The sequence below is a fragment of the Canis lupus genome, chromosome 31 (assembly GCF_003254725.2).
Source record: "Canis lupus dingo isolate Sandy chromosome 31, ASM325472v2, whole genome shotgun sequence".
Lineage (NCBI taxonomy): Eukaryota > Metazoa > Chordata > Mammalia > Carnivora > Canidae > Canis > Canis lupus.
In genome coordinates this window covers 36,598,979-36,626,140 of record NC_064273.1, presented here as the reverse complement: position 1 = coordinate 36,626,140, position 27,162 = coordinate 36,598,979, and the positions used below count along the sequence as shown (strand labels likewise).

Below are 27,162 nucleotides of genomic sequence, written 5' to 3'. Positions count from 1 at the left end.
AGTGACGAATACACAGTAGCTGTAATTATCCCTGTCTCCTCTGCCCAGGAATACGACGGGGAACGGAATGAGGCAGGCGAACGACACGGACACGGGAAGGCAAGACTGCCCAACGGGGACACGTATGAAGGGAACTACGAGCACGGTAAAAGACACGGCCAGGTCAGAATGGTGCCGCCGGGAGGTAGCTTATTCCAGTCAGTGCGCCAGCGGCGAGCACCGCAGGGCTGAGCACGTATCAGGAATGATATGAATCGTATATAATCAATGTATTTCAGGGGATCTACAAATTTAAAAGCGGCGCTCGGTACATCGGAGAGTACGTTAAAAATAAAAAGCATGGTCACGGCACTTTTATATACCCAGATGGATCAAGATACGAAGGTAAAACGTGCTCACAGAGCAGATTTCTGGGCCGTAAAGCTCTTGTTTGGGGACCGAACTTGTCTGTGGATGCTGGGCCGTACGAGGGAGCTCCAGGTTCTCCAGGTTGGTCAGGCACTCTGCAAACACGGGCTGTGCTCCTGTGTTCTCAGGGCTGACGCAGAAACCAGGAAGCCCTGAGACTCACAAATTGGCCCCTGGTGCGGGGGGGGGGGGGGATATGACTCTCCCTCGTGAGCCCATATGCTGAGCAGCAAAAGCAAGGGATGCCCTGGGGGAGCGCAGAGCCTCGTGGAGTCAGGAAACAGGTGCTCTGTGGTGCTCCTGCCCTTGAAGCTGATTTTGCTGTTTCTCTCTCTGACCCACCCTCTCTTCATGAACATGCGTGGTTTCTTTAGACTTGGGGGTTCCTTCGTTGAACGCTTCTGGTCGGGGAAGATGTTCGGCCTCGTTAAGCTGGCATTCCTCTGCCTGCCACGATTTCTTGCCTGCCAGTGTCATGTCTCAGGAGGATCGTTGTTCCCTGGTTTCCGAGAATGCCCCCTGCTGTCCCCGCACACCGTCATCGCCCGGTGTGACTGCCGTGCTGGTCTGATCCCCATCAGGGGTGAACCTGGGAGGAGAGACAAGTGGGAAGTGGGTGTGAGGCCACCACACAGAACCATGCAGGGTTCTGTGTTCTGGACTTTTCCTGGGAAGAATTTATCCAGTTTGGGTCAGATTTCCCAGGAGGTCTGTGACTGCAACCCTGGAGCTATGGTGACAAGAGGTGGGCCCTCCTGCAGGGAGCCTCCCCACTCGCTGGCCTGGCTCTCTGGTCCGCAGATGAGGATGGTACCCTGGGCACCGTGCCTGGCAGGTGGCGAGCGCTCAGGATGGGCTGCCCGGGCAGCGCCGTGGTAGCGTGGCTTCCTGATGAGGATGTGTCCTTCGGGTGCAAGGCGGAGCTGCCTCTCTGGTTGCTAAATGGAAGTGGAACCAAGGAATTGCAAACCAGGTGTACTGCCAGGGTCCGAGGCCCCGGGGGAGGGTGCCAATGCCGTTGCTGTTAAGAGAAGAAGTTGCGGCTCCTTTTCATCGTTCTCAGAGCAATTATTCCAGAAGGAGCACCATCTGCTTTTTAAATGAACTTCAGACAATTTAATTTAGAGTTTGATTTAATGCCTTCCAGACGGTTATGACCCTAATCTCATTGTTGCCATGTTTTATCTTAGTCTAGATGTCAATACAAGCCGAACAACATGTGCATATATATAAAGGACGCAGGGGCAGCCCGGGTGGCTCAGCGGTTTAGCACCTGCCTTCCACCCAGGGTGTGACCCTGGAGTCCCGGGATCGAGTCCCACGTCGGGCTCCCTGCATGGAGCCTGCTTCTCCCTCTGCCTGTGTCTCTGCCTCTCTCTCTCTCTCTCTTTTTCTGTGTCTCTCATGAATGAATAAATAAAATCTTAAAAAAAAATAAAAAGGATGCTCAGAACAAGGGGTGGAAGGAGTTTTTAACGTGCAGGTTAGCCAACACACAGACCTTTGGAAACAGCCGTGAGTTTTCGCGTCTCCGAGTGGCTCTGTATCTTAAAGGGTGCAGGGTGTGGTCACTACTCAGAGGTTTCTTCTCCCGGGTCAGAAGCCACAATGTTAATTTTAGCTCCCGAGGTGAACCGGAGCTAAAGCTCTAAGTTGACATGAGGCTGACTTCTTTAAAACCCTGTGTTGCCCGGCTGCCATCCTAAGGGACGTGCAGAGTGGTTTCCTGCAGGGTAGCTACTGCGCTCGGCCCCAGCCCGAGGTGTGGGGTGCATTGGTGATCTCCCAGACAGGAGGTGGGCCCGGTGGGGGAGCCCAGGGATGAGCGGACACCCCTGCTGTGAGGGCCCCTTGGGCAGAGGCAGGGAGGCAGGGGTGCTTGGCGGAGCAGGGGATGAGGTTGGAGGGGAGCGGAGGGGGCCAGGCTTCGGAGGGGCATGTGGACCACCTCTGCAGACGGCCAGGTGTGGAGATGGAGGGCCGATGAGGCCTGGGAAAGGAGAGGGAGCACCCCTCTCCAGCACCCCTCTCCCATGTTGGCCCTGTTGCCAGCTGCAAGGGGTGAATGGAGATGAAGATGTTGAGTAAGGACATTGTGGAGAAATAAGATAATAGGATGGCTTGAAGCTGGCTATTCTGGAAGCTCTTGGGGGCAGGAGCCAAAAGAAGGCATGAACACTTGGCCCTTGGGGGTGCTTGTGAAGAGGGCATGGGGTTGGAGCCAGAGAAACCCAGATTTTTGTTTCGGTTCTGCTGTGCGGCCTTGGGCAATGTGCGTGGGTCCCTCTGGTTTTGGGTGTTGTCTCTGTAAAAATGTGTTGCGGTTATTACAGTGTCCCAGCGGAGGCGGCCAGTGCAAAGCCCGTCGCTGTTGGGAACCAGCACGGGGGTGATTCCCCACCAGTGTCAGCTCCCGTCTCTCCGTGTCTATAGCTGACCCAGCAGCGGAGGGAGCCAGCAGGGCAGACAGTGACTAACCTGCATGTTAGTGGAAGAGAGCTTCTTGAAAGAGCATTTCATTTTCTTTTTATTTTTTTATTTTTTAAAGATTTTATTTATTTACTTACTTATTCATTTGAGAAAGAGAGAGAGCCCATGTGCATGAGCGGGGGTGAGAGGGCAGAGGGAGAGGGAGAGAGAGTCCCTCTGCCTTCGGCTCAGGGCGTGACCCCAGGGGTCCTGGGATCGAGTCCCTCATCGGGCTCCCTGCAGGGACCCTGCTTCTCACTCTGCCTGCGTCTCTGCTTCTCTCTCTGTGTCTCTCATGAATAAATAAATAAAATCTTTAAAAAAGAAAATAAGTCAGATGCTTAACTGACGGAGCCACCCAGATGCCGCAGAGCATTTCATTTTACATGGTCTTTCATCCCCAGAGCTCCAGACCGGGGAGCCCTGGAAGCCCTGGGGACCATGGTGGGGTGAACACCCGTGGGGAGCTTTGTAAGGGGACCGTGCGCCCCTGGGGGAAAACCAACCCGGATCACAGCCAACCGACCTGAACAGAAGTGTATGAGGATTTCTCCTGAACAGAAGTGTTAAAAATCCACGTCTGACGTGCCTGCAGCACGCCTCTTCCTTACCTTTCTAGCTCGTAATGGAGTGTCTATCTGACAACAATTTTGCGATGTCCCTTTCTATGGAGAAAATAGAGAATCCTGTCTTTGATCAAAGACATATCAAAATTAGTTTTTAAAAATTATTCACAGTCTAGAAAAGTGTGACAGGGTAATAACTTGTTCTTAGCGGTGCCATGTGATTTTTTAAGGATAGTCGTCAACTTTGGAAACCTCTATCAAGTTTCTTCCATTTGGGAGCTGTAAGATTGGAGGACGCCCTAAGTCTCCTGGTACAGGGATCAACCTTCAAGAATTGACAACATTCACTAAGCAGATTGCTGTTGTCATTACGGTAGAGGTGTTAGGAATTTTATGGTACCTTTGCCAATTCCAGTGTTTCTTAGGAAGCTGGCAGGAGATTAGCAGGACCCTGCGTGGAGGTGCATAGGCAGGGACCGTCAGGGAGGAGTCCAAGCAGAGGCCGTGGTTGGGAACCGTGCGGCGTCCACGTGCGTGGAGCTGGTGTGCAGGTGGGACACCCGGGGCGTCCAGGCCGGGAAGGTGTGCGGGAGCCAGGTGATGAAGTGGGAAATAGTGTGAGCTGTCGGCAAGAGGCTGAGGAGGGATCATCAAGCTTCGAAGTTGTTACTGGATCACTAAACACATGCAAGCAGCAAGGGTATGGGGTAGGGAGACCAAAGCCTGATCTGAATCCTAGCTCTGCCCGTGGCCAACTGTGATGCCTGCTGGTAGCGCGCACAAGTGACTGTGGCCCACCTGCATACACCTGCCCGGACCTGCCCCCAGTGAGCTCTTGACTCAGCTTCCCTTAACCAGCCCTCCCCCCACCAACGCCATGCCTTTGAGCCAGAGGGGCAGGGGGACAGAGGGGAGTCACAGAGGGAGGAGGCAGCAGATGAAGGCCATCTCGTGCCTCTCACCCGGGCCTGCTTTTGTGTCGTCCCTTCCAGGTGAGTGGGCCGATGACCTAAGGCACGGCTATGGTGTGTACTACTACGTCAATAATGATACCTACACTGGAGAGTGGTTTGCTCACCAAAGGTTTGCGTTCTCTCTTCCGTTCTGTAGACCTATTTATGTAATGGGAATAGGATGATGCCTTAGCATGAAGCACAATCATGACAAAAGCCCACTAGCCAGCTTTGCCAAGCAGCTGCACCCCTTCATGGCTTGAAGATGAGCATGCCAGAGGTGACATTGCCAGGCAGGTGCAGACTTGCTGGGACAATACGTGGTCCTTGGCTCAAGAGCCCCCATGGCAACGAGCCCACCGAAGAACCCTCCTGGGGACAGGGCCACAGCTCCCAGGAGCACCGCCTCTGACCCCCACACCCCCCGTGGCCCGGCTGATGTGCAGAGAGGCAGTCGCTGTGTGTGGGCACACAGAGCAGGAGCGTGCTCTGGTGGGGCAAAGACAGAGAAGCCAAGTGTAGACACCCTCCATTTAAATGTCTGTCTTACAGACCCGGAAGGTTTTCCACTGTGTCGGAACAAAATGCACTCTCCTCTCTGTCTTAACCAGGCACGGGCAAGGCACCTATTTCTACGCAGAGACGGGCAGCAAGTATGTAGGTACCTGGGTGAATGGGCAGCAAGAGGGAGCAGCCGAGCTCATTCACTTGAACCACAGGTACCAGGGCAAGTTCTTGAACAAAAACGTAAGTCAGCGGGAAACAATGTGCGCCAATGAAATGCACAATAGCCTCTCCCCCCAGTCTCTGTAAATATGTGAATGAGGAATACCAAAAATCCAGAGAACCGCCCCCCCAAATACAGAGGGTGGGCAGCCATGCGTCTCCCCAGGTCTCTGATGCTGGCAAAGGGCGGCGTGTAGGGCACTTGCTTCTCTTCTCCGCATGTCAGCGACATCCCCACCCTCCCTGGGCTGCCATCCATCCCGTTGCTATAACGTGGGGGCATCCTGCCTCTCATAGGTGCTCCTCGTCGTAGGTAGATCGGCCGTGAAACATCTGCTGTTGAGCATGTGTGTGTTTGGACTTTCTTTGCCCTGGGAGGCATGGGGCTGGGGCCCTGGGGAGGCCGACCCACGAGCTTCTTGCTGCAGGCCTGCCCACCCACCCTGGGCGTGGGCTTGGGTGTCACGGTGTCCAGTCCGCGGTGCCCACGATTGGTCATTTCTGTGTGGCGGGCTCTACGGCTGTGCCAAGTCCTGCCGGGATGCAGAGAAGCCCTGCATAACTCAGCCCCACCTCGCTGGCACTCCTCGTGGCTTCGAGCTGGGGTTGGGCAGAAACTTCCCCTGAAGAGTTTGACGAGCAAATTAGAGGCTTTAGGAGGTGACATGGAGGGGGGCGCTTGGGTAGCTCAGTGGGTTAAGCCTCCGACTCCTGGTTTTGGCTCAGGTTGTGACCTCAGGGTCGTGTGCTCAGCTGTCTCTCCCTCTGCCCCTCCTCCACTTTCACTCTCTCTCTCTTAAATAAATAAATAAATAAATATTAAAAAAAAAACAAAACAAAACCCAAGTTGGCATAGCGAATTTTGAACTGATCTAATGAAGTCGCCTCAGACTCTCTTAAAACTCAGTTTCCATTTATGTAGAATTCATGCCCCAATTAACAGATTCTACTCTCAAGTCTTTGTAAAGCAGCACATCCCCCACCCCCAAATCTATAAATTGCACGTGTAATTCCCAGCAAAATTCTCCTGGGGAGCTGTGTGGAGGGAAAGAGAATTTGGCAAAAGTGAATCTGGAAGCACCGATGAAGGCGGCGAGCCTACACTAACCTAGTTCTGCGAGTTAGTGAAAGCTATGCACATGACACGCAGGTACAGTTGACCCCTGAAGAAGGCAGGGGTCAGGGGCGCTGACCCCCGGGCAAAGATCCACAAGGGATTTTGACTCCCCTGAAACTTAACTGCTGACGGCATGCCGTCGACTGGAAGCCTTACTGATCACATAAAGAGTCGATTCACACATGCTCTGTATGTTATGGGTATCACACACGTTATTCTTACAATAAAATAAGCCACATACTTTGTATATGTATTATATGCTGAACTCTTATAATAAAGTAAGCTAGAGGAAAGGAAATGTCATTAAGAAAATCATAAGGAAGCCGAGTACCTGGGAGCTCAGGGGTTTAGGCGTCTGCCTTCGGCTCAGGTCATGATCCCAGGGTCCTGGGATCGAGTCCTGCATCGGGCTCCCTGCTCAGCGGGGAGCCTACTTCTCCCTCTCTGTCTGCCCACCCCCCAGCTCGTGCTCTCTCTCTCTGTCATATAAATTAATAAAATCTTTAAAAAATTATGAAAAAAAAGAGAAAATCATAAGGAAGAGAAAATAAATTCACAGCACTGGTCTGTATTTATTGAAAAAAAAAAATCTGCCTATAAGTGGACCTGTGCAGTGTAGACCGGAGCTGTTGAAGGGTCGGCTGTCTCCAGGCACCCGGCCCTCCACCGCCCACCTGAGCTCCAGCCTTCCCTTCTCCCCCTGCTTCTTCCCCGCCGTGGCGTGTGACCCCGCCACGTTCTTCTGTGCAGCACGTCTGCACACACATGCAGCACGGGGCTTGTCACTATGTAAATAGGATCACGTTACATCAGGATATGAAAACACAGAGACACCTATCTTTTTGCGCATTTGGAATATTTACGTAGGTTAGATATCGCAATTGCTGAGTCTACAAATATTGACATTTTGAATCATGATTGCTATTGCCAACTGCCCTAAGAAGCTGTGCCAGTTCACATTCTGGCCAATAGACTCCGAGAGCCTCTGTTATACATTCTGCAACGTTGTACATCACTAGTCTTTAATTTTTTTTGCGAATCCAATGGATAAAAAAAAAAAAGCCTGGTTTTAGTGTGCATTTCCTGATTCCTAGTGAAGTCCAGCATCTTTACACACTTCTGCTACTGGTTTGACTTTCTTCCTCAGGGAATTGCCTTTTCAAATCCTTACCGACAAGTTGTTAAAAGACACTTTAAATAAAGCTTGATAATTAAAACTGAGATACCAGGATGGAGAAATACAGATCAGTGAAGCAGATTAGAAAGTCTAGGGACAGATTCACATGCATACGGTGACTCAGCTCCTGAAAAGGGGAGAAGTCGAGGAGTGATGTTCAGACAACTTGATAGCCGTTTTGGGAGAAAAATGAAGTCAGCATTCGTTGTCCATCATTAGATGAAGACACGCACTAGAGGGAGTAAAAGTTTAGATGTAAAAAAAAAAAATTACAGATAAAATGCTCATTAACTTTAAAATGAGGAAAGAAAGAGGACTTTATTTTTTTCAATTATTATTTATTCAATTATTTATTTATTATTTCAATTATTTATTTATTATTATTATTATTTTTGAAAGAGGACTTTCTAAACAGAAGCGTAAAGGAAAACCCAATAGATTTGGGTTGTTTTATTTAGATAAAAAAATCTATATTTTTTAATCTAAAATATCATATTGGGTCATTTGGGTTATTATTTTTAGATAAAAATAATACCTTGTAGATTAGAACACGTTATAAAGAAAATTTAAGACATAAATGACCAATGGGGTTAGGATATTTGTAACGTTACGTATAAATGTATAAAGCACTTGCGTCAATCAATGATTTAGTAGCTTAAAGATGTGACTTAATGATGAGATCCTGTTTTTCATATTTTTTAAAAAATGTAAAGATAGGACAAAATGTTAATGCCCAGGAAAGACAAGGGTTTGAATACAAGGGGCTCTTAAGTGATGTTGTGGGAAGGAAAATTATTAGAGCCTCATTGTCATCAATACATAAAAAAAGAGTGTGTCTATATATTTTGTGTACACATTGTGTGTTTGTGTATGTGCCAGAAATTCCACCTGTGAAAACTTCCCTGAGGAAAATCTCACAAGTGTACATAAGAGGGGACTCCGAATGTGTCTCCTGCAGGGGTCTTGGTCAAAGAATAACACCAGCACACCGAATATTAATGATAGTAAATGGGTAAAATAGATTATAACTCTCAAATGAGAGAAAATACCAGGCTGACAGATTGGTATCATGTACAATGATTTGCAAATATGGGAATTCATTTATGCCACGTTTCTAAGTAAAAATAGAGTGTATGAGTCAGTGTACGTAATTATGGTCCAACCTTTTTTTTTTAAAAAAAGATTTTATTTGTTTACTCATGAGAGACACAGAGAGAGGCAGAGACAGACACAGGCAGAGGGAGAAGCAGGCTCCCTGCAGGGAGCCCAACGTGGGACTCAATCCCAGGACCTCAGGGTCATGGCCCTGAAGGCAGAGGCCCAACTGCTGAGCCACCCAGGTGTCCCATGGTCAAACTTTTATTTAGAAAAATCTATATACTAGAAATAAGGAATAAGGTCTTAAAGAATATGTCACAATATTTTTTTTAAAAAGATTTTACTTCTTTGTGTATTTATTTAGAGTGTGGTGGCGAGGGGCAGAGGGAGAAAGAGAGAATCTCAAGCAGACTTCCCGTGAGCACGGAGCTGGGGGGGTGGGGCCCGATCCCATGACCCCGAGATCACGACCTGAGCCAGAATCACGAGTCAGACACTTAACCGACCGAGCCATCCGGGTGCCCCAAGACCATGTCACAGTATTATTAGCACTCCTGTCTAGCTTGTTAGCCTGTGGGTGACATTTTTGTAATGAACGCATCCTTTTTATTGAGATAAAACTAAAGCTTAAATAACAAACCAAACAGGCCCTATACTTGGCAATTCCATCAGCCGTTGGTTCCTAAAAGCTTTCTTTAACACACATGGGATGTCCCCCCTCCCTGACCCTGGGCAGGTGTTTCTGGAGGTGACATCTCCGCAGCATTTTGCGCGCTCCGGTGGGGTGGGGAACGCAAGGAGTGACGCGCTGCTTGGCTTCTCTTTGCTCGTAGCCTGTCGGCCCTGGAAAGTACGTGTTTGACATCGGATGTGAACAGCATGGGGAGTACCGCCTCACGGACGTGGTGAGTGGCGGGGCCACAGGCGGTTCCCTGTATCCGTGGGTCGGAGGGCTGCCTGGGATGTCGAGCCCCCCGATCCGAGGTCACACGGCTCTCGGCAGCCTCCCTGCCGTCATCCTCCTGTGCGCGCGGGCCGTAGTTTAGACCTGGATTTCCAGAACTAAACGGTATCGTTCACGGTTGCTGCTGGAGCCTACACGTAGCTTCGGCCAAGAGGAGCCAGCTGGCCCCGAGTCGGAGGGCTCTGGGCGGCGTCCAGCTCCGGAGTCGGAGGCCGTGGTGCCACCAGGTTTGTCCAGCAACAGCGCTTTAGGTGTGCGGCTTGCGCTGTGCGTGGTTTTTTTGCCTTTTTGTTCCAGCATGTGACGTCAACGTGAATACTCGCTCGGTGCTTCCCGGTTAGTATGAAGGGATCCCGATCTGCAGGCGATGGAGTGAAATAGCTCAGCACCCTCTGCCTCCCCCGGGCCTCCCCGGGCACCTCCTCCCAGGACACCCCCAGGCCCAGGCCTGCCCTCCGCCCCTCCTTTCCTGCTCCCCGTCCTCTTGCATTCCTTTGGTCGCTCTGCCAGGGGCCCTCTGTTCCCCGAAACAGCCTGTGATTCCCCGAGGTCCTCCTCCTCTGCCATGGCCAGAATGGCCCATGGGCTCCCGGTGGCCTGTCCCCTGGCCTTATGCCGCCTGCTTGTCTGCACCGTCCCTTCGGACCAGCTGCCGTGGACTGTGGCGAGGGTCGGTTTCTTAGCTAGCTACCCAATTTGAAGTGGCCAAATGCTTGACTCTGTCGCTAAAAATAGGCCCACCCCACCCCCCAGGATCGTTTCTGCCCGGATCCCGGGACGTGTAGTCTGAGTGAGAGGGGCTCCCAGAGGCCATGCATCTGGAGGAATTTGATGGGTCTCCCCTGCTCGGGTGACTGCTCCCCGCATTCCCCCTCGGGAGGGCTCCGCACACATAGTTGGGAACCGCAAACACAGTCGACTGCTGCGTTGTTAGATTGTGACAGCGCCTAGGGAGTCCTTGCTGGGCTCTCCCTGGGGCTGGCACGCCCCTACTGGGCCCTGAAGCAACCTGCTGGCTACACTTATTGCACTTCCCCCACCCCACCCCCCAAATCTGGCCATTAGGGTCTCGTTAGAGATTGAGCTGCTATTGTGATTTGTGAAGTGACAAGAGCTAAAACAGCAGAGTAGTGGGCAGTTTTAGTCTGACCTGGGCCAAGTTCTTAGAAGTGAGTGTTTCGGGATGCAGGGGAGAGAGTAGAAAGAACATCCTGACACCTAACGGGGGGGATATGGCCATAAGCCCCCAGCACTGCTCCCGTTCAGGAATGAGCCTGCGAAGCACCACATACCCTAAGGACCTAGTTCTGAGCACTGGTGCTTTCCGGGAGGACAACCGGGGTCGTGCTACGCAGATATACCGAGGGTCACACGCACAGAGGAAGTGAGACGGCAGGTGGTCGGGGGGCGGTTCTCCAGGTGTGGTCCTGGGCCTGCAGCATCCACAGCACCGGGGCACTGGCTAGAAGTGATAGCCCCCCCGCCCGACATCCAGACGCAGGAGCTCAGACCTGTGTTTCCACAAGTCCCCCGGGGGCTCTGCTGCGGTCCTAGGGCACTGGTGTCCCCTCGTGGGGGACGGAGCTCAGAAACTTTGAAACCGAGTCATCTATTTCTAAGTGACTCAGTGGAAGTAATAGGTGGGTCTCTGTCACTGTCGGACATATGATCCTCGACGTGACAGTGACATCTTCCTTATTTGTGGGATTGATGTTCAGATCTTTGGAATTTGGGGACAGTTATGAGATTGGGGATTAGGCCCCTACGCTGGGCCAAATGGGCACGTGCCGGCTGCTGGCTGTTGCCGAAGTTAGACTCTTACGAAAGATCCCCCAGTTAGAGGTGATCGACTCTCACTCTGCTTTTGTGGGATCTCGTCTTCCCCCCATAATCGTTGATTCTAGGGCGTTAGTTTTCAGGCCCTTCTAAGCTACATGGCCATCCTAGGATGTTTTCAGCCCTTTCTTCAGACCTGGAAAACATGACTGAGCAACTGAAAGCCACACGCAGCCTTGGTCACTGCTTAATGGCTCCAGAAGGCTGGGGATGTCAAGCCTGGATGCCGTTCACGGCATGAGCGGGAGCGCGTGGGTGCCGCGCGGCGATGCCCGTCCGCGCCTCCTCTTGGTGCTCAAAGACACACCTTCAAGCCCAGATCACACCAGGGACAGCTGACAACTGGGCTGTCACAGTGCCCGAATGTCCCCTCGCTGTGAACATCCCGCGCCGAGATGTTGGTAATTTGACACACATGTTGGTAATTTGACATTTTTAAACTTAAAATAGGAAAGAGGAGAAGAGGAGGAGGAGGAAGAGACGACGATGATGACTCTGGTTCCAAAATGGAAAGCCACCAAAATCACGGAACTGGCTCTGTGGACCCCGACCCTCCCTGAGGAGCATCCACCTGCAGAGGCACCTGGCCCAGAAGAGGTTCTAGGAGCCGAGGGTATGGGCGCTTCTGGGGTATGGGGCACTTCTGAGGTGGGGTGCTGGGCATTTTCTCTTTGTGGGCCGCTAGTAGGTAGGGCTCTGGGAATTAGACTCTGGGCCTGTTTTGTGTGCAGGATATTGTCAGGGTCGGTTGCGGGGGGGCCCTAGGGAGGGGGTCAGAGCCTCGGGGAGGGGGGTGGAAGGAGGGGTGGGCAGTGGGACTGACTGGTTGATGGACAACCTTATTGGTCCCATGGGAAGCCCTGCAGCTAAAAGCCCGCTCACCTTGGTCAGTGATGGGCTGTGGGCGTAAGTTGGGGCCAGGGCTCAGAGCAGCCTGGTGACAAGTCCTTCCTAAGACGTGGCGGTAGCTCTCCATCCCCATCCCACTGGGCCTCCTGAGACGTAGCCCAGGCTCCATGGAGTCCTTGCATCGTGAGTGATTGAAAGCCAACTCAAACTGGCTCAAGTGAAATAATGCTAACTTATTGGGGTTCCTCCAGCTGGAGAGGTCGGGGTGGAGACAGCCCCAGGCAGGGCAGGGTCAGGCCTCTGCTCTCCGGTCTCTGCATGTGGGCATTCCTTCCCTTTGGAGAGCAATGCTCTTCGACTTTATGCAGTAGAGCTGCCCCACCTGAACCCGTCGCCGAGCCAGGGGACAGCTCTCCAGATCTGGGCTGGACTGGGTGACTTCAAGCAGGGAAGGTGGTCCCCGGAGGGAGGCCTATCAGCAGGAGGGAGGGGCGCTGGCAGTGAGGAAGCAGCCGCCGGAGACCCAGGCCTGCGGGCTACGTGATAGCAGTTCCCGTGGCTTCATCGCAGGTGACGGGGAGCTCATGGAGGAGGGCCAGGCTCTGGCGGACATTTCCGAAGGGGAGACTGACTCCTTGAGGCCTGGGGAGGATGACGGAGATTCCACCAGGGAGGACAGCCGGGAGTACGGCCGGGACGATTACCGATATGACACCACCGACCAGGGTGAGCACGCAAGGGCCGGGGCGGGAGGCAGGTGCACACTGGGAAGGGCTCTTGGATTCTCCTGCCTTTGTCCTCGGCCTCCTTGGACCGTCCCAGGGACTGGGACGAGATCTCAGGGGCTGGCTGAGGACTTGCATGGGGCTGTGGGGATGTTGCTGTCTCAGGCCCTCCGACAAACCCCTTGACTGTAGCGGGGACAGCTTGCTGCCCCGCGTGGCCTCTCTCTTCCTGTCATGTGCTAATTATTTCCATTTTTACCAAAAGAACAGCCTCAGGCTGCAGTCTCACTAGAGATTTATAACATGCCTTTTTTTTTTTTTAACCTGATTTTACCATGGTCAGATCACAGGAGTATGATTAGAGGTTAGAGGCCAGCGGTGCTGGGAATCAGCCCCTGTTAAGTGGGCTTGAATGTACCATTAATCTAGAAGCCTCTGCACCTGCAGGTCACAGGCCAGGGATTGACCTTCTGTCTGCTTGGGGCTTCAGGTTCCTAGAATCTTCTAAAACCTTCCAAGTGCTGTGGGTACCACAAGGAAGTTCGGAGAGGGCTTTCTTCTTGAAACCCAGTTTCTTACGTCTGGTTTAAGGCTGGTATCTTGGTGGTGAGGGAACCAGTGGTCTGGGAACAGCTGGCTCCAGACAGTGGTTGCTGGGTCAGGGACCCCGTGCCACTTGGTTTGTCTCTATTGCAAATTAAGAGCAAATCTCTTGTTTGAAGGTTCGTACTCAGCATTGTTTTGAAGATAATATCTGAAATAATTAACTCCTATAAAACAGGTTACAAACTAAATGCTTTAGGTGCACATAGAATTATGGTTTTGTTGGCCAGTGGTTCTGACTACCCTAGTGGTGCAGCGCAGAAACTCGTGCCGGGAGCTGGGTGGCCTGTGACTGAGAGCGCAGGGGCCAGACACCAGGCTTTCCCGTTAGCACCCGGATGGCCTCTTTCTCATACTCCCTGCATCCTGCTTCTGTATCATGTGCCCTGAGATCCGTGAGGATGGAGGATGCCTGCATCTGCAGAGCATTTAAATGGCACACGAATGCTCCATACGTGGAGGCGTTGGCTGAGGCGGGGCACTTCCGACAGGTGGAGCTGTGCTTGCCTGGCTGGGGGGAATTGGGAGGCACCAAGGGCCTGATGGGAAGTGAGTGGAGAATCAGTGACTTGACTGCGGTGTGCCTGCTGTGTGCCCACTGTGTTCCTGCTGTGTGCCCACTATGTGCCTGCTGTATGAGCACTATGTGCCTGCTGTGTGTTTGCTGTGTGACTACTATGTGACTGCTGTGTGCCTGCTGTGTGGCCACTGTGTGCCTGCTGTGTGCTCACTACGTGTGTGCCTGGTGACCACTATGTGCCCACTGTGTACCTGCTGTGTGAGCGCTATGTGCCTGCTGTGTGATCACTATGTGCCTGCTGTGTGCCTGCTGTGTGAGTACAGTGTGCCTGCTGTGTGCCTACTATGTGCCTGCTGTATGAGCATTATGTGCCTGCTGTGTGACCACTATGTGACTGCTGTGTGCCTGTTGTGTGCCTGCTGTGTGACTGTTGCTGACTGCTGTGTATAGGAAGGTGCAAGGAGCAACTGGGGCAGCAGCAGAGGTATTTCTGAGAGGACATACCTCAGGCGAGTTGCAAGGCTGGAGTGGTGCGAAGGGAGCAACCAGAGGGAAATCCCCCCAGGGGAGAGTGCAAGTCTGAGGACAGGGTGGGGTATGGGGAGCAGGGCAGGTCACTTGGCCAAGAAAGTGAGGAGATAAACCTCTTTCTGATGGACTTTTCTTTGAGGGCTCACCATGGCATTGGACTTGACCCTGAGTGCTGTGAAGGGGGCCAGTGGGGATGGGTGCCTGGGGGCCAGGCAGGCAGGAGGCAGGGGCTCCCTCGGGAGGTGAGGCCTTAGCACCCAGAAGCCATAGGGGTGGGAGCAGAAGGAGGGGACAGGCAGGAGCAGTACTGAGGATGAGAGTCCCTGGGGCCTGGCTGGGAAACTGGGCCGAGTCCACGCCCTCAGGACCAGCTGGCACCTGAGCTGCGGACTCGTGATTCAGCCCCGGGCAAAGGGGCGTTTCCTTTAGCTCCCGGGCTGTGTCCTTGGGGGACACTTGGCTCTGTCTGGAGACTTGGGGGCTGGGCAGGGCAGTGGGCAGAGGGGAGGGACAGTGCTACTGGCACCTTCCAGGTAGGCGCCAACATGTCAGAGTGCCTTAAATGAAAAACGGGCCTAAGTAAACAGTGGGCCTGGGTAGCAAACATCGCATGAGAATCACAAAAACTCAAGATTTAACAGGATTCCTATATTATGTCTGAGGTTCACCCTACTGATCTCTTTTCATCGCCAGCAGTGAGAGCTACAGAGTTTGCTTCACAAGAAAAAAATAACTCTGAATTTCATGATACTTTTGAGATAGTGTCTTATCAGAACGTAGCCAGTCCCTGCCTTTCTTTTCGTTGACAGCGAGGGCCGCCCGGTGACGCCTCGCGTTTGTAAAGCTGGTCCTATTTGGACAGCGTGTGCAGGCAAAGGTGCTTACTGAGCTCACTCTCACGCGAATATCCTCAGCAGTTTCTTTGGAGAAAGCTTCTTCTTCGGAGAAAGTTTGTTGCTGGTGTCGCAGGATTTGTGACCCCTTAGCCCCGGGGTTCTTGGTCACATCACTTCAGAGAATGAAGGGGTAGACGGGACGAAGAGTGCTGGGCAGCAAAGCAAAGTTTATTGAGCAAGAGTATAAAGCTCCCGGAGAGGGAAGGGGACCCGAGAGAGTTGCCCTTGGAGTTCCTAAGTTGAGGGGTGTTCATGAGCTCTTTTGAGGAGCTATCTCAAACATCAGGGTGTGCTGAGTCGTACCTACCTAAGCTAATGTCCATGTGCTTATGGTTTTATTATTATTATTATTATTATTATTATTATTATTATTATTATTTTGCTACGTTTGGGGGCTTAGGTCTTAATTGCCCCTTACCTGTGATATTGACAAGTGATTTGTGGTTAATTGTCTTATTTTAGGACTTTTGCAGAAGTCACTTCTGCAAAGGCTGCAGAGCAGAATGCTAGTCTGGTCCCGTCTAAGCTACAAAATAGGATGTCGGTGCCGTTTTATCTTAGCTGTCCTGACTCCGTATTTTCTTGTTGGGGACCCTGGCCCTGACTCCCTGACTGCCCAACGAACTCCTAACTCTGGTACCAAAGAAAAACTACGAAAGTCTGTATAAGATAAAATTTAACGTTGTATTTTTTGGCCCCATAAGTGCTTAGTATTTATAATATTATTCATTGCAAAAGATTTGTTAGCACACAGAATTTCAAAAGAGAAAATTCTGGAATATACTCATGGTTCTTTTCTCCCCTTAGGCATTGTTAGTTTTGAAGAAGAGGAAAGTAAACAATCAGAGCTGCCAGAGTGAGGTGAAGGAAGCGGGAATAATAGGAGATCGTATCACAAAAACGCTCTGTTATTTGGCTAGTTTATGCTAATCCATTATTATTCTTTCTTTTTAGTTGTTAAGTAGTGTATGATATGAATAAATTTCTTCCTCATCCTTTGTTTATGGATGAGCCTCTGTGGGTTCCTTAAGCTGGAAGTCTCCAGGTTATTCGGCTGTGGTTGTGCAGCCCTGTTTTCTCCTGGGATAAAGAAAGAGGTCACGTACCCCCCGTACCCCCAACTCTGCGGGAGGTGGCTCATGGGAGTGACCTTCTGGCTGTGCTGGTAGAGTAACTACTGACTAAAGCTTCTCTCAAATCTGCCTCGAGAGAGCTACAAAGACACCCAGAAAGTAATTCTGTTTTTAATGTGCACAGAACACAGCAAGGTAGGTAGACTTTGGGTGGGGCACCTGCGGGGGCTCAGTTGGTTGACTATCTGACTCTTGATTTCAGTTCAGGTCATGATCTCAGGGTCGTGGAACCAAACCTCACGTAAGGCTCTATGCTCAGTATGGAGTCTGCTTATCCCTCTGCTCCTCCCTCCTCAGCTCTCTCTCTTTCTCTCTCTCTCTCTCTGGAAGGAAGGAAGGAAGGAAAGAAGAAAGGAAGTCTTAAAAAAATAAACTTTAGGCTTGGGAAAGAAACCATCAGCTGCCATTGGAGGGGGCGCTCCTGCCCATTCCTTTGGCTTCAACATCCTAGCGTGGATTTCAGGGGTCCCTGCAGATGGTTGAGGGGCAGGGCTACCCAAGGCATGGCTCTGCTCTGGGGTGCACACCCTTCAGGTCCCCCGATGGGTGGGGGGCTGACACCTAGTCCACACCCACACTGTCTGGTCCCTCCTGGCTCTCCCAGCACCACTGTGAAGCCACACACTTCTGGAAGAGCCCTTTCCCACGTCTCCCATCTCCCCAGCTTCACATCACCCATCCTCCTCCATCCCCAGAGTCACTTGGAGGGCGGTGTCTTCAGTTCACGCAAAATGCTCTCTGTAGTTGACATGCCCAGCACCATACTCTGCATCTGGTCATTAGGTCCCCAAACATGGGCCCCCTTTAAGAACAATGCGTTATGATCCAGGCCTCTGTACAAAAACGCACAGAGCATTATGAATATAAAATTGCATTAAGACACTCTTTTAGAACTAGAAATTCCAAAAAAAATTTCACACTAAAAAAAAAAAAAGCTGGCAAATCCACAGATAGCACATGTAGAAAACTATTAGAATATTGATATTCTAACACTTGTACTTTTTTTTTGTCAGCATACTCTTGCCTCTTCCTATGACAATAATTTTGCAAGATTTCCCATAGGGAGGGGATCCCTGGGTGGCTCAGGGGTTTAGAGCTGCCTTCAGCCCGGGGCATGATCCTAGAGACCCAGGATCGAGTCCCACATCAGGCTCCCTGCGTGGAGCCTGCTTCTCCCTCTGCCTGTGTCTCTGCCTCTCTCTTTCTCTGTGTGTGTGTGTGTCTCCCATGAATAAATAAATAACATCTTTAAAAAATAAAGATTTCCCATAGGGAGATTAGTGAGGTCATCACAGCTGTTCCTTTAGTGTGGATTATAATTACTGACCTTCGAGGGGGATAAAGCATTGACCTTCACATCCCACATCTCGGGGCTCATGAAACTGCCTCAGGATTGTGCACCACCAACATACAGTCTGATAAAATCCTATTGTGTGTGATTTGCACCAATATTGTACATGCTGCATCATCACGTTCCGGACAGGAGAGAGTCCAACTTTATGTGTCTGGTGATTGAAGTAATATGCACAGAATAGAGCCTGGAGCTGTGCTCCTCAAACTTCAAACCTCGTTCCTCCACTCCCACAGATGTGGGGCTGGCCCCACGGGACAAAGGGAGATGGAGGTCTGACCATACTTACTTACTTCACCATACTTACGTGTCGGAAGGCTGGGCAAGTCACCAAAATGGGTGGCAGGAGTATTTCTGGGAGCTATTTCCAGAGCAGGTGGCAAGAACTGAGTTACATGTGGAAGTTACTACAAACCAGGAACATACATATATTCTGGAAACCCACACGGTCAAACCCATGCCCAACTCAACTGACAAGGCACGGCCTTGGCGTGTTCCAAAAGTACCATCTCAGGACCCTTGGTGAAGACTAGAACTCTGTCTAGACTCTGTTCTATACATACATACACATAAGAAGGTTTAACTTATAACCCAGGCACCGTAAGAGATTAGCAATAGTAACTAATAACCACGTGGAACAATTATAACAACATAGCATGAGGAAAGTTGCGTGAATGTGGTCTCTGTCGCACGTAATATCTTACTGCACTGAGCTCACCCTTCTTGTGACGGCGGGAGATAATAAGATGCCCGTGCGTCGGGGCGAAGCCAGGTGAATGAGGTACATCCTGTGACCTGGGGTGAGGCTACTTTTGACCTTCCAATGACACGTCATCTGCTTCTGGATGGTGTTTGGCTGTGTCGACACAAGGTGAGCAAACCTTTTAGAATCTCTAAAAGAAAGAAGAGTTTTCTTCGAGCCCAGGTTAGGACAGCTGCCTAGGAAACACGCTCTTTGCACAGAAGAAATGAGAATGGACAGTTTTTACAGGGTTATGTGCTTTTTTTGTTTGTTTTTTTTTCATCCTGTAAACTCTCAAAATTCATAGTTTCGCATACAGGCAGGAATCACGCGTTTTATCGTAAAGGAATGCGGGAGCAGGAGCATCGATAGGTATCTCAAGGACAAAATGGTTTTCCTTTCGCTTATTCACAGAGCAAGTGCACGATGCGTGGGCGGCGCGCCGGAAGTCAGGCTTTTAGTTTGAACAAGATGTACGTACAGTCATGCTGACTTCGAAAGAAATCTAAGGGACGCCTGGGTGGCTCAGTGGTTGAGCGTCTGCCTTTGGCTCAGGGCGTGACCCCGGGGTCCTGGGATCGAGTCCTGCATCGGGCTCCCTGCATGGAGCCTGCTTCTCCCTCTGCCTGGGTCTCTGCCTCTGTCTCTCTCTGTGTCTCTTATGAATAAATAAATAAAATCTTTAAAAAAAGAAAGAAAGGAATCTAAGCTGGTGTTAAGCTCAGGCTTCAGAGGGTTTTTCTCTCAACTGCAGTAACTGCTGCAGAACTGGGTAGAACCACGGGGGAGTGGGCTATGGTAGATGGTACGTTCTGCAGAATCATTTGAGGGTAAGATACGCCCAAGTGTTTCAGGGTATATTTTATGAAAATAGGAACATCCTCGTACGAGATCACCGTGTAAGCAAAATCGGGAAATCCCACACTGATATGATTTGATGGAATTCCCTCACTCCACACATCTTTATTCAGGTTTTGTCAGTCGCGTCCCCCTTGCCCTTTTCAGCTAACGCAAGTGATACTGCGCGTTCATGCACGTGCTTTTGGGGTGTTTACATGTCATGCTTTGTGAAACGTCTGTTCAAATACTGTTCGGTTTTTAAATGGCTTGTCTTACGTTTTGGATTGTAAAGATCTTTATTCTGGAAATAGGTCCCCCACCAGAGGCGTGTTTTCAGTCATTCACTGGCTCGCCTCGGTTTTCTTGGTCGGAGTCCTTGATGAGCAGAACCTCGAAGTCTGGTCCATCGAATCGGGCAGATGTATCCATAGGATTTGAGTGTCTTCCTTTCTGGGTTTTTCTGCTCCTTAGATTCTGTGCTCATTTTCCGGGGCTGCGGCTGCCCCTTCGGGCCGGGCGGGGGCCGTGGAGGCTGGGATCGCTCTGTGCGGCTGCAGGCTGCGTTCGCAGGAATGGAAGTCCCGCTTACCAGCTTTTCCAGCAGCTCTCTTCTAGAAGCTGGCTGCCCTTTGTTCCCTCTCCACTGGCATCAGGGCCTTGTTTTGTAACTTCTGCGGACTGCATAGCTGTTCCCCAGGAGGGCTGGGTCCAGAAGGAGCTCACCAGGTGCGGAGCCTGCCGTGTGTGTGTGTGATGTTGGGGACAGCAGACTTCTGTTCGCCAAATGTCTTTGTCTCAAATGAAATGATTATGACATTCCTCTTGACCCCAACGTGGAAATGGTTCATATTCCAGGATTTCCAAGGCCGAGGCAGTCCCCTGGCCTCCACCAGCCCCATGGCTTTGTCTCCTTGGCCTTGGTTTCCTCAGAGCTGTCCCTCCACTGGAGCCGTCCTGGCAGCTACATCCTGCCCTGCATGATTGCCTTCCTGGGTGAGGAGGCTCTTGGGGCCCCATCTCAGACAAGCTCTTCCACCCGCCCATTCTTCTCTTCACCAACCCAGAGGGATGGCCTGGAGCCTGTCTAAGCACCCTTCTTTCTAACCAGGGATCCGGCCTCTCAGGGCTCTCCTGCCAGGTGCCCAGATGCCAGTTCTTGCTTGCTGATTTGGTTTGGTCTCAGTTCTGGGCCATCCGGGAGCCATCCCGAGCCACCTTGTTAGAACAAGAGATGCTCCTATCACCCAGAAACCCCCAGGAGATCTAGGAGCTTCGTGCCAGGAACCAGGGTCATACACCAAATATCTCCTATCACCTACGACATCACAAGGATTTTAGGATGATAAAAGAAGAAAAAGTCAACCAAATTTGAAGGTCTAATGGGCTTTGTTGGAGGATTCACGATCAGGGCTGCATCCCACCTGACAAACGCAAGGGAGCTCCGAGGAGTTGTACAGAATGGAAGGCTTCTGTCGGCAGAAATGGACGGGACAAGGAAGTTATTGGAGAAAGATGAAGAGTCGTTTCAGGCAAGGTCACCTTCCCGCGCGAGGGCCGTGGGTCTCGTCATGCCGGCCGCCCACTAGCGCCGATCAGGGAGTTCCAGGCTGAGGTGGGAAAGCCCACCGCTGGGGAAGGCGGCAACTCTAATCAGCTTGGTATGAAATCTTGGCGGGGCGCAGCTATGATTTTGCATAATTTACCTCTTGGTAAGTACAAGGTAAAGGTGACCTATGCTCATCATTTTTATTTTATCAAGACAGAGTCTATAATCAAGCTGAAGCTTTCACTGTGTACTTTGAATTTGGGTTTCTGTTTTACCTGGACTGTCTTGGGGTGGCTTTTCTTTGTCCCCTTGTCCTCGGGTAAGGAGAGCTTCCTAATGTATTTATTGTTATCATGGCCTGTGGAACGACTACTGTCCCCATGGGAATGGAAGTTGTCCTCAGACTGGGATCCGAGCAGGACACAGATGACACTCCCAACACAGGGCAACTCCTGGTGAAGTGTCTCCCCATGAGACAGTGTGAACAGGGTGTAGGAAACTGGCTTAGGTCTGGGATCTGGGAAGGAGTCACCGGTCAGGTTCCTTGTTGGCCGACCAGGGCTTCTCACACCTCAACAGGTCACATGGCGTTTTGCAGGCATCTCCTTCGTGTTCGGGGACCCTGTGAGCAAGGAGCCAGCAGCACACGTGCCAGTGCGTCAAGATGCTGTTGCCTTGCTCTCCATGCGCCTTCTCGAGGGGTTCGGCTGGCCTGGTCTCTGGTGGCTGGTGGGGCGGGGGCACTGCTTCCCCTCTGGGATCCCATTATTCCTGCTGAGATCAGAATTTGGTGCCAGCCCTGTGCCCCCCAGCATCCCCTCCAGGCTGCAGAGGACCACCGCCCAGGGCTCTGTAAGGACTCCCCTGCAATCTTCTTGTCCTCTGGGCCCCCGCAGGGGTGAAGCTATGAGTCGCTCCCAAAGAACGGATCCATTTCCATACTTCTGTGTCCCCGAGCCTTTGACTTCTGTCCCAAACGGCAGGCCAGCGCCTCAAAGAGCTTGACCTCATTGACTCTATACAGTCTTTGTTCAGGCCTCAGGTAGTCAACCTGGTAACTTATTACCTGCACCTTCAGGTCTGTAAATCCCAACATGGGAATCCAGGCCAAGGCACCTGTGTCAGACACTTCAGCGAATCTCAGCTCCTTCCATCCCATCTGGTCTGGCACTTGCTCCCGGGTTTCTGCTGGTGGGTGTCCTGAGAACTGGCACCAGATCTGAGGCAGCCTCCCCAGGAGCAGGTGTGGGAAGGCTTTTGGGGGAGGGCAGTGGAGGGAAGCAGAGGAGAGAGGGAGGAGGGAGAGGAGAGGAAGGGAAGAGAGAGGGGAGAGGGGAGGGGATGCCCCTTTGCAGACAGTGGGGCTTCAGGGGAATTTGCTTTTCCAAATCTTCAGCTTCTTCTCCATTTCTGCTCAAATGTCTCCACTGCGTGTCCACACCTTTCACTCTCTTCCTCCAGTACCCTCCCCTGGAAGTGCTCTGATGGGATGGAGCACCCCATTGGCCTTCGGCTCTGCCTCCTTTAAAATCAATCAGACCCATGCTTGGTCCTCAGCTCCTCTGCCGGGTGACCAGTGGAGGAGCACCGCTGACTCCCCACGCTTGGTCTTGTTTCTGTGTCCACGGTTTTGGGTTTCTCTCTCCCTGGGTGTGTGCCTCCATGGCCCCAAGAGGCCCGGTGGCCACACAGTCTGGGTTATTACTAGTTGCTATGGTAACAGAGCCACAGACAGGGGTGCCCCCATCCCTTGCCACCACCAGTGCCACTGTGAGCAAGAGGGGTGCTACGCACGCTGTGGGGGACCTACACCCTCCCCCAAGCAGCAAGGAGATGACCACGTACCCGTTGCACGTGTGAGTAATCCAGGATCTGATAATGGGAGGGACTGTTTCTTGAGCCTCTCTTGTCCGGATGACAAGGTCGCAGCAGGAAGGAGCACACCCAGGTGAGGACAGTTTGGAAGGAACTATTTACAAAGATGAGGGAAACCTCACAAGGGAGCGAGCTGTGGAAATGGATCCCACTGCCCTCCTCCTCCACGCCATCCGCCCTGTGCTCCCCATCAGCCCAGAGGGGTGGGAGCCTGGCTGATGTGTCCAGACGGGTCAGCCTGAGGGCAGAGAGGCGACTGGAAGGCATCCAGCTCGGCCACAGCATATGTAGCCCTTGGCACAGAGCCTGGCACAGTGTAGACGCTCCACAACTACAGCTAAAGGAACGTTTCTGGGAGGTAGAGTCTGGGGGGCGGCTGCCAGGTTCGTGAGCCCACCCTGTGCCCGCTGCATCGCTCAGGCCCAGCCCGAGCCGCGCCGTGCGTGCACCCTTGGGGCACCTCTCCACTGCCTGAGCCCTGTCGCTGGATGCACAGTCCGTCCAGCGGTCCTCTTCCCCGGCCGTCGGGAGGACGGAATGACCACCAGGTGAAACCGTATCCACGCCCCTAGCTACCCCGTAGTTGGGATTTTACTGAGTAACAAACTGAAGGGAGGTAAGCAGTTTGCTTGGGATGCACCCAGGCAGCCCCACTTGCCAGGGCACCCCTGGGAGTCGCAGCCTGGACGCCCGCCGCTGGGACCTTGGCCCACCCCGGCCCAGTCCTGTGAGAGCGGAGCAGGCCGCCGTGGGCAGAGGCGCGCCCCCCACATCGCCTGTGGGGGAATGATGTGGTTTTTCCCCACATCTGGATTGGGGTAGCAAGAGCTTGGGCTCAGAGCTCACGGTGCTAGAATGCAGCCTCTGGTCCAGCGGGCCGGTGAGAGGCCTGGGCCTCTGCATTCCTAACAAGCTCCCAGCTGATGCCCAACGGAGCACGAGTGTTTGAGAAGCAAGATAGTGAATGACTTATTTGGGGGTTTCCTCACCTTTCCCCAGGGCTGGTTATAGTTCCCCGGGTAAGGTGCTCTGGGGGCCCCTGCTGCTGAACCAGGGCACACGCTCAGGCCTTGCTCGCCGTGCCCAGATCAAGGACAGCAAAGGGGATCCCTGGGTGGCGCAGCGGTTTGGCGCCTGCCTTTGGCCCAGGGCGTGATCCTGGAGACCCTGGATCGAATCCCATGTCGGGCTCCCGGTGCATGGAGCCTGCTTCTCTCTCTGCCTCTTTCTCTCTCTCTCTCTGTGTGTGTGACTATCATAAATAAAAAAAAAAAAAAAAAAAAAAAAAAAAAGGACAGCAAAGCGGTCCAAGGACCCCTGAACCCCTGAGGGCAAATAAGATGCACATGTTCCAAAATCCGTCACTAACCTGGACTGCGCTGCCCTTCTGGGAGGCTTTTGGGGTGGGGGGGGCCCCCGGCAGCTGGCCGGCTCACGGGCATTTCTCCTTTGGGGTTTAGGTTGGTTTTGTGCGGTAGCTTCTTTGGAAACTACTTTGGTTTATTGCACTGAGGGAGTTTTCACCTCCCTAAGGATGGCACACCGTGAAAGATCAATGAGTTCAGGCGAAGAAACACACTTTTGGGGAGAGAAGGAGAAACCGGGTACTTGGAGATCGTTCATTTTCCGAATGTCTTCTTAGAGAGCTTCTTTGTTTGCAGCCTTCGCTATGAAGATGGTGTGTGTGTGTGTGTGTGTGTGTGTGTGTGTGTGTGTGATTCTTAGCTTATTCTGGGGAGCTTAAGTTTTAGGAGCAAATGGTTCTCAACAGCTGGAAGTGGCATTTGCTTGGAAGCAAACTGGGCTGAAATGTTCTGCAGCAACTTGCGAACACCTTTTGACACAGCTGGGTCCCGGTTACACGTGCGATGGAGCGTCTGTAAAATCCCCCAAGTCTCTCATAATTCAGCCGGACGCCCGCCTGCAAATTTGCTCCCAGCGTCCAGCGTGCTGGGTTCGTGGGGTTTCCTGATGTGGCAGAGCCAAGGGGGCTAGTAGAGGCAGAGGCGTCCCGTTGAACAGAGAAGCTGGGGAGACGATCGGGGGGGGTCCCTCCCAGGCATGGTCCAGGCGCCAGAGGCGCGGGCCGGGCAGGGAGCTTGGAGGGACCCCAGGATCGAACCGTCTGTCCAGACCCCAGCCTTTCCCCTGTGACCCGCACCCCCGCCCCAGCTCTGCTTCCTCCTGGCTCCAGTGTCCCCCGTCGCTCCTCTCCTGACCCTGCCCGGGGCTCACATCTCGCTCCTTCTTCCCCCCTCTTCGCCGGGGAGACTGTGGTTTCCTTGGCAGGAGGCGAGCAGAGCCTGCAGTGCCCGCTGTGGGGGTCCCGGACCGGCCCGCCCCGGCGTCTCCTCCCCAAGGAACAACGCCCGTGCCTGCTGGCAGCCGTGGGCTCTGCTAGCAGCTCACCAAGGCTGATTTCCACATTTCCAAGCATTTTGGGAATCAGTTGTTGAAACGTCGGCGGCGGAGAATCAGCCCTGGAAAGCAGCACACCCCACAAACACGCTCACTGCTCGCTGCTTGGGCCACAACCCTTCCTCGGCTGTCGCCAGGCCCGCAGACGTCCTGCCTAAGGTCACGGCGGGCAAGAGAAAGAATGGGGCCACACTCGGGGCTCCCGAGGCCCGACGCAGCTCCTTCGAACACTTCTCTCGTCGGTGTTCATATACGTTGACCGATGAATGTCTCCTTTGTTAATGGAAACTACTTGTCGGGAGTCCACCCACCCGCGTGCGTGCACCATGTGTGGGCCCGTGGGACGCGTGGGAGGCGCAGGACGGGGACGCCTCTGCGTAGTGTTCAGCTGTGCTGGGATCAGGCCCCGGCCCCGGCCCGAGGACTCTGCAGCCTTCTGATGTTGGAGGCACACTTTCCAGATCTAGAAGCTGGGAGGTGTGTGTGTGTTGCGGGGGTGGGGTGGGGTTGGTCACACGGACAAAAATGCCACCAACAAGGCTCGTCTGTCATCGGATGCCGCAGAACGGCAGGCCCCGCAGACTCTTGCTGGGCTTGGCGCCCCGGCCCCCCACGCGTCCCCACCCAGGCTCGCGTCTGCACCGGCAGCTTCCGAAGGCCGGGTTCGTGTGCCTGGATGTCCCGTGTCCTCATTTCACAGAGCCGTGCCCTTCGGAGCATCACGCCCTCAAGATCGACATACAGCGTGCACACTCCGCAAGGCTGTGAAGGAGTTAGGCCAGCTCCCCCCGCACCCCTGTGCTGTCACGTGCGCCCAAGGGCTGGGACCAGGGCCCAGGGAACTCGTCAGGGGTTTTCGATGGGCACGATTTTGCTCCCCAGGGCGTGTTTGGCAAGATCTGGAGACATTTCTGGTTATTAGTGTTAACTGTCAAAGGGGCATCTTCCTGGGTCAAGGCCAGGGGTGCTGCTGAACACCCCACAGGGCACCCCCCTCCCCCCGCAGCACAGAATTACTGTCCCCAGACGTCCGCAGTGCTGAGGTCTTGAACCCCGGGACACACAGCTGTGCAACGAGTCATGGGCACCCAGGAGGCCTCGGTGAGCATTTTGTGGATTAATGTGGGGCCGTGTCCCCCTTACTGTGCTTGTCCAACCAGACCGGTCTCCTCTGTGCCCCACGATGGCACGTTTCTGTTCTCAGGCGTCTTCCATTCAAACGTCCTGGGCATTTCATGTCCTGATGTCGCTGCCGTGTACATGGGATGTCATCTGTCACCATGTCTCCTGATGATGCTGGTGTACATGAAACCCATCGACGTCTGAGCTTCATCTTGGAGCTCAGGCGCTTACTGGATGCTCTTCTTGTGGTCCTAGGATTTCGGTTGATTTTCTTGGGGCTCCAGGTCTGTGATCCTGGCATCTGCGGGTACTGATGGCTTGCTGTCAGTGTCTAAGCTGCAGGGAGGGGGCTCTGCTCTCTGTGCTCCCCACCTCTACCCTCCGTGGCTCCTTGGACTGAGCTGGGGGCCTGTAGGATGGAGGTGCCAGCTAGGGCTGTCTGTAGGGTTTTGTGAGCCCCTGAAACCAGGTGACAGAGTGGCTCAGGGTGGAGAAGAACCCCTGCCCCCGCTCCGCCCAGCTTGGCTCTGCAGAGGAGACAGCAGCTCTGGGAACACTGGGTGGTGACCCCAGGTGGGTACCTGGTCTTGCTCCCAATGGGCAGGTTGGCAAAGCCTCCATACTCGAGGTACTGAGAAAGGCAGTGGGCTCTCTCCATGAGGAAGCTTGGGGGCTGTGTGACCCCTGAGCACCTGCG

The 27,162-nt window shown here is 52.9% G+C and overlaps 1 protein-coding gene across 5 annotated transcripts in view; it reads left to right on the top strand.

The window, feature by feature from the left end:
- The window catches only part of RSPH1 (radial spoke head component 1), a 39,323-nt gene that overhangs the window by 2,429 nt on the left and 9,732 nt on the right, over nt 1–27,162 (top strand). For 2 of the 5 annotated variants that reach the window (XM_049104635.1, XM_025462064.3), the window contains exons 2-8: nt 49–162; nt 279–384; nt 4,436–4,526; nt 5,008–5,143; nt 9,348–9,419; nt 11,765–11,927; nt 12,734–12,889. In XM_049104635.1, the coding sequence (XP_048960592.1) occupies nt 49–162; nt 279–384; nt 4,436–4,526; nt 5,008–5,143; nt 9,348–9,419; nt 11,765–11,927; nt 12,734–12,889 (838 nt within the window). Of the gene's footprint in view, nt 1–48; nt 163–278; nt 385–4,435; nt 4,527–5,007; nt 5,144–9,347; nt 9,420–11,764; nt 11,928–12,733; nt 12,890–16,245; nt 16,437–19,078; nt 19,296–21,629; nt 21,968–27,162 lie in introns of those variants that run through there. The other 3 variants (XM_025462061.3, XM_025462063.3, XM_025462062.3) reach the window with 3 other exon arrangements.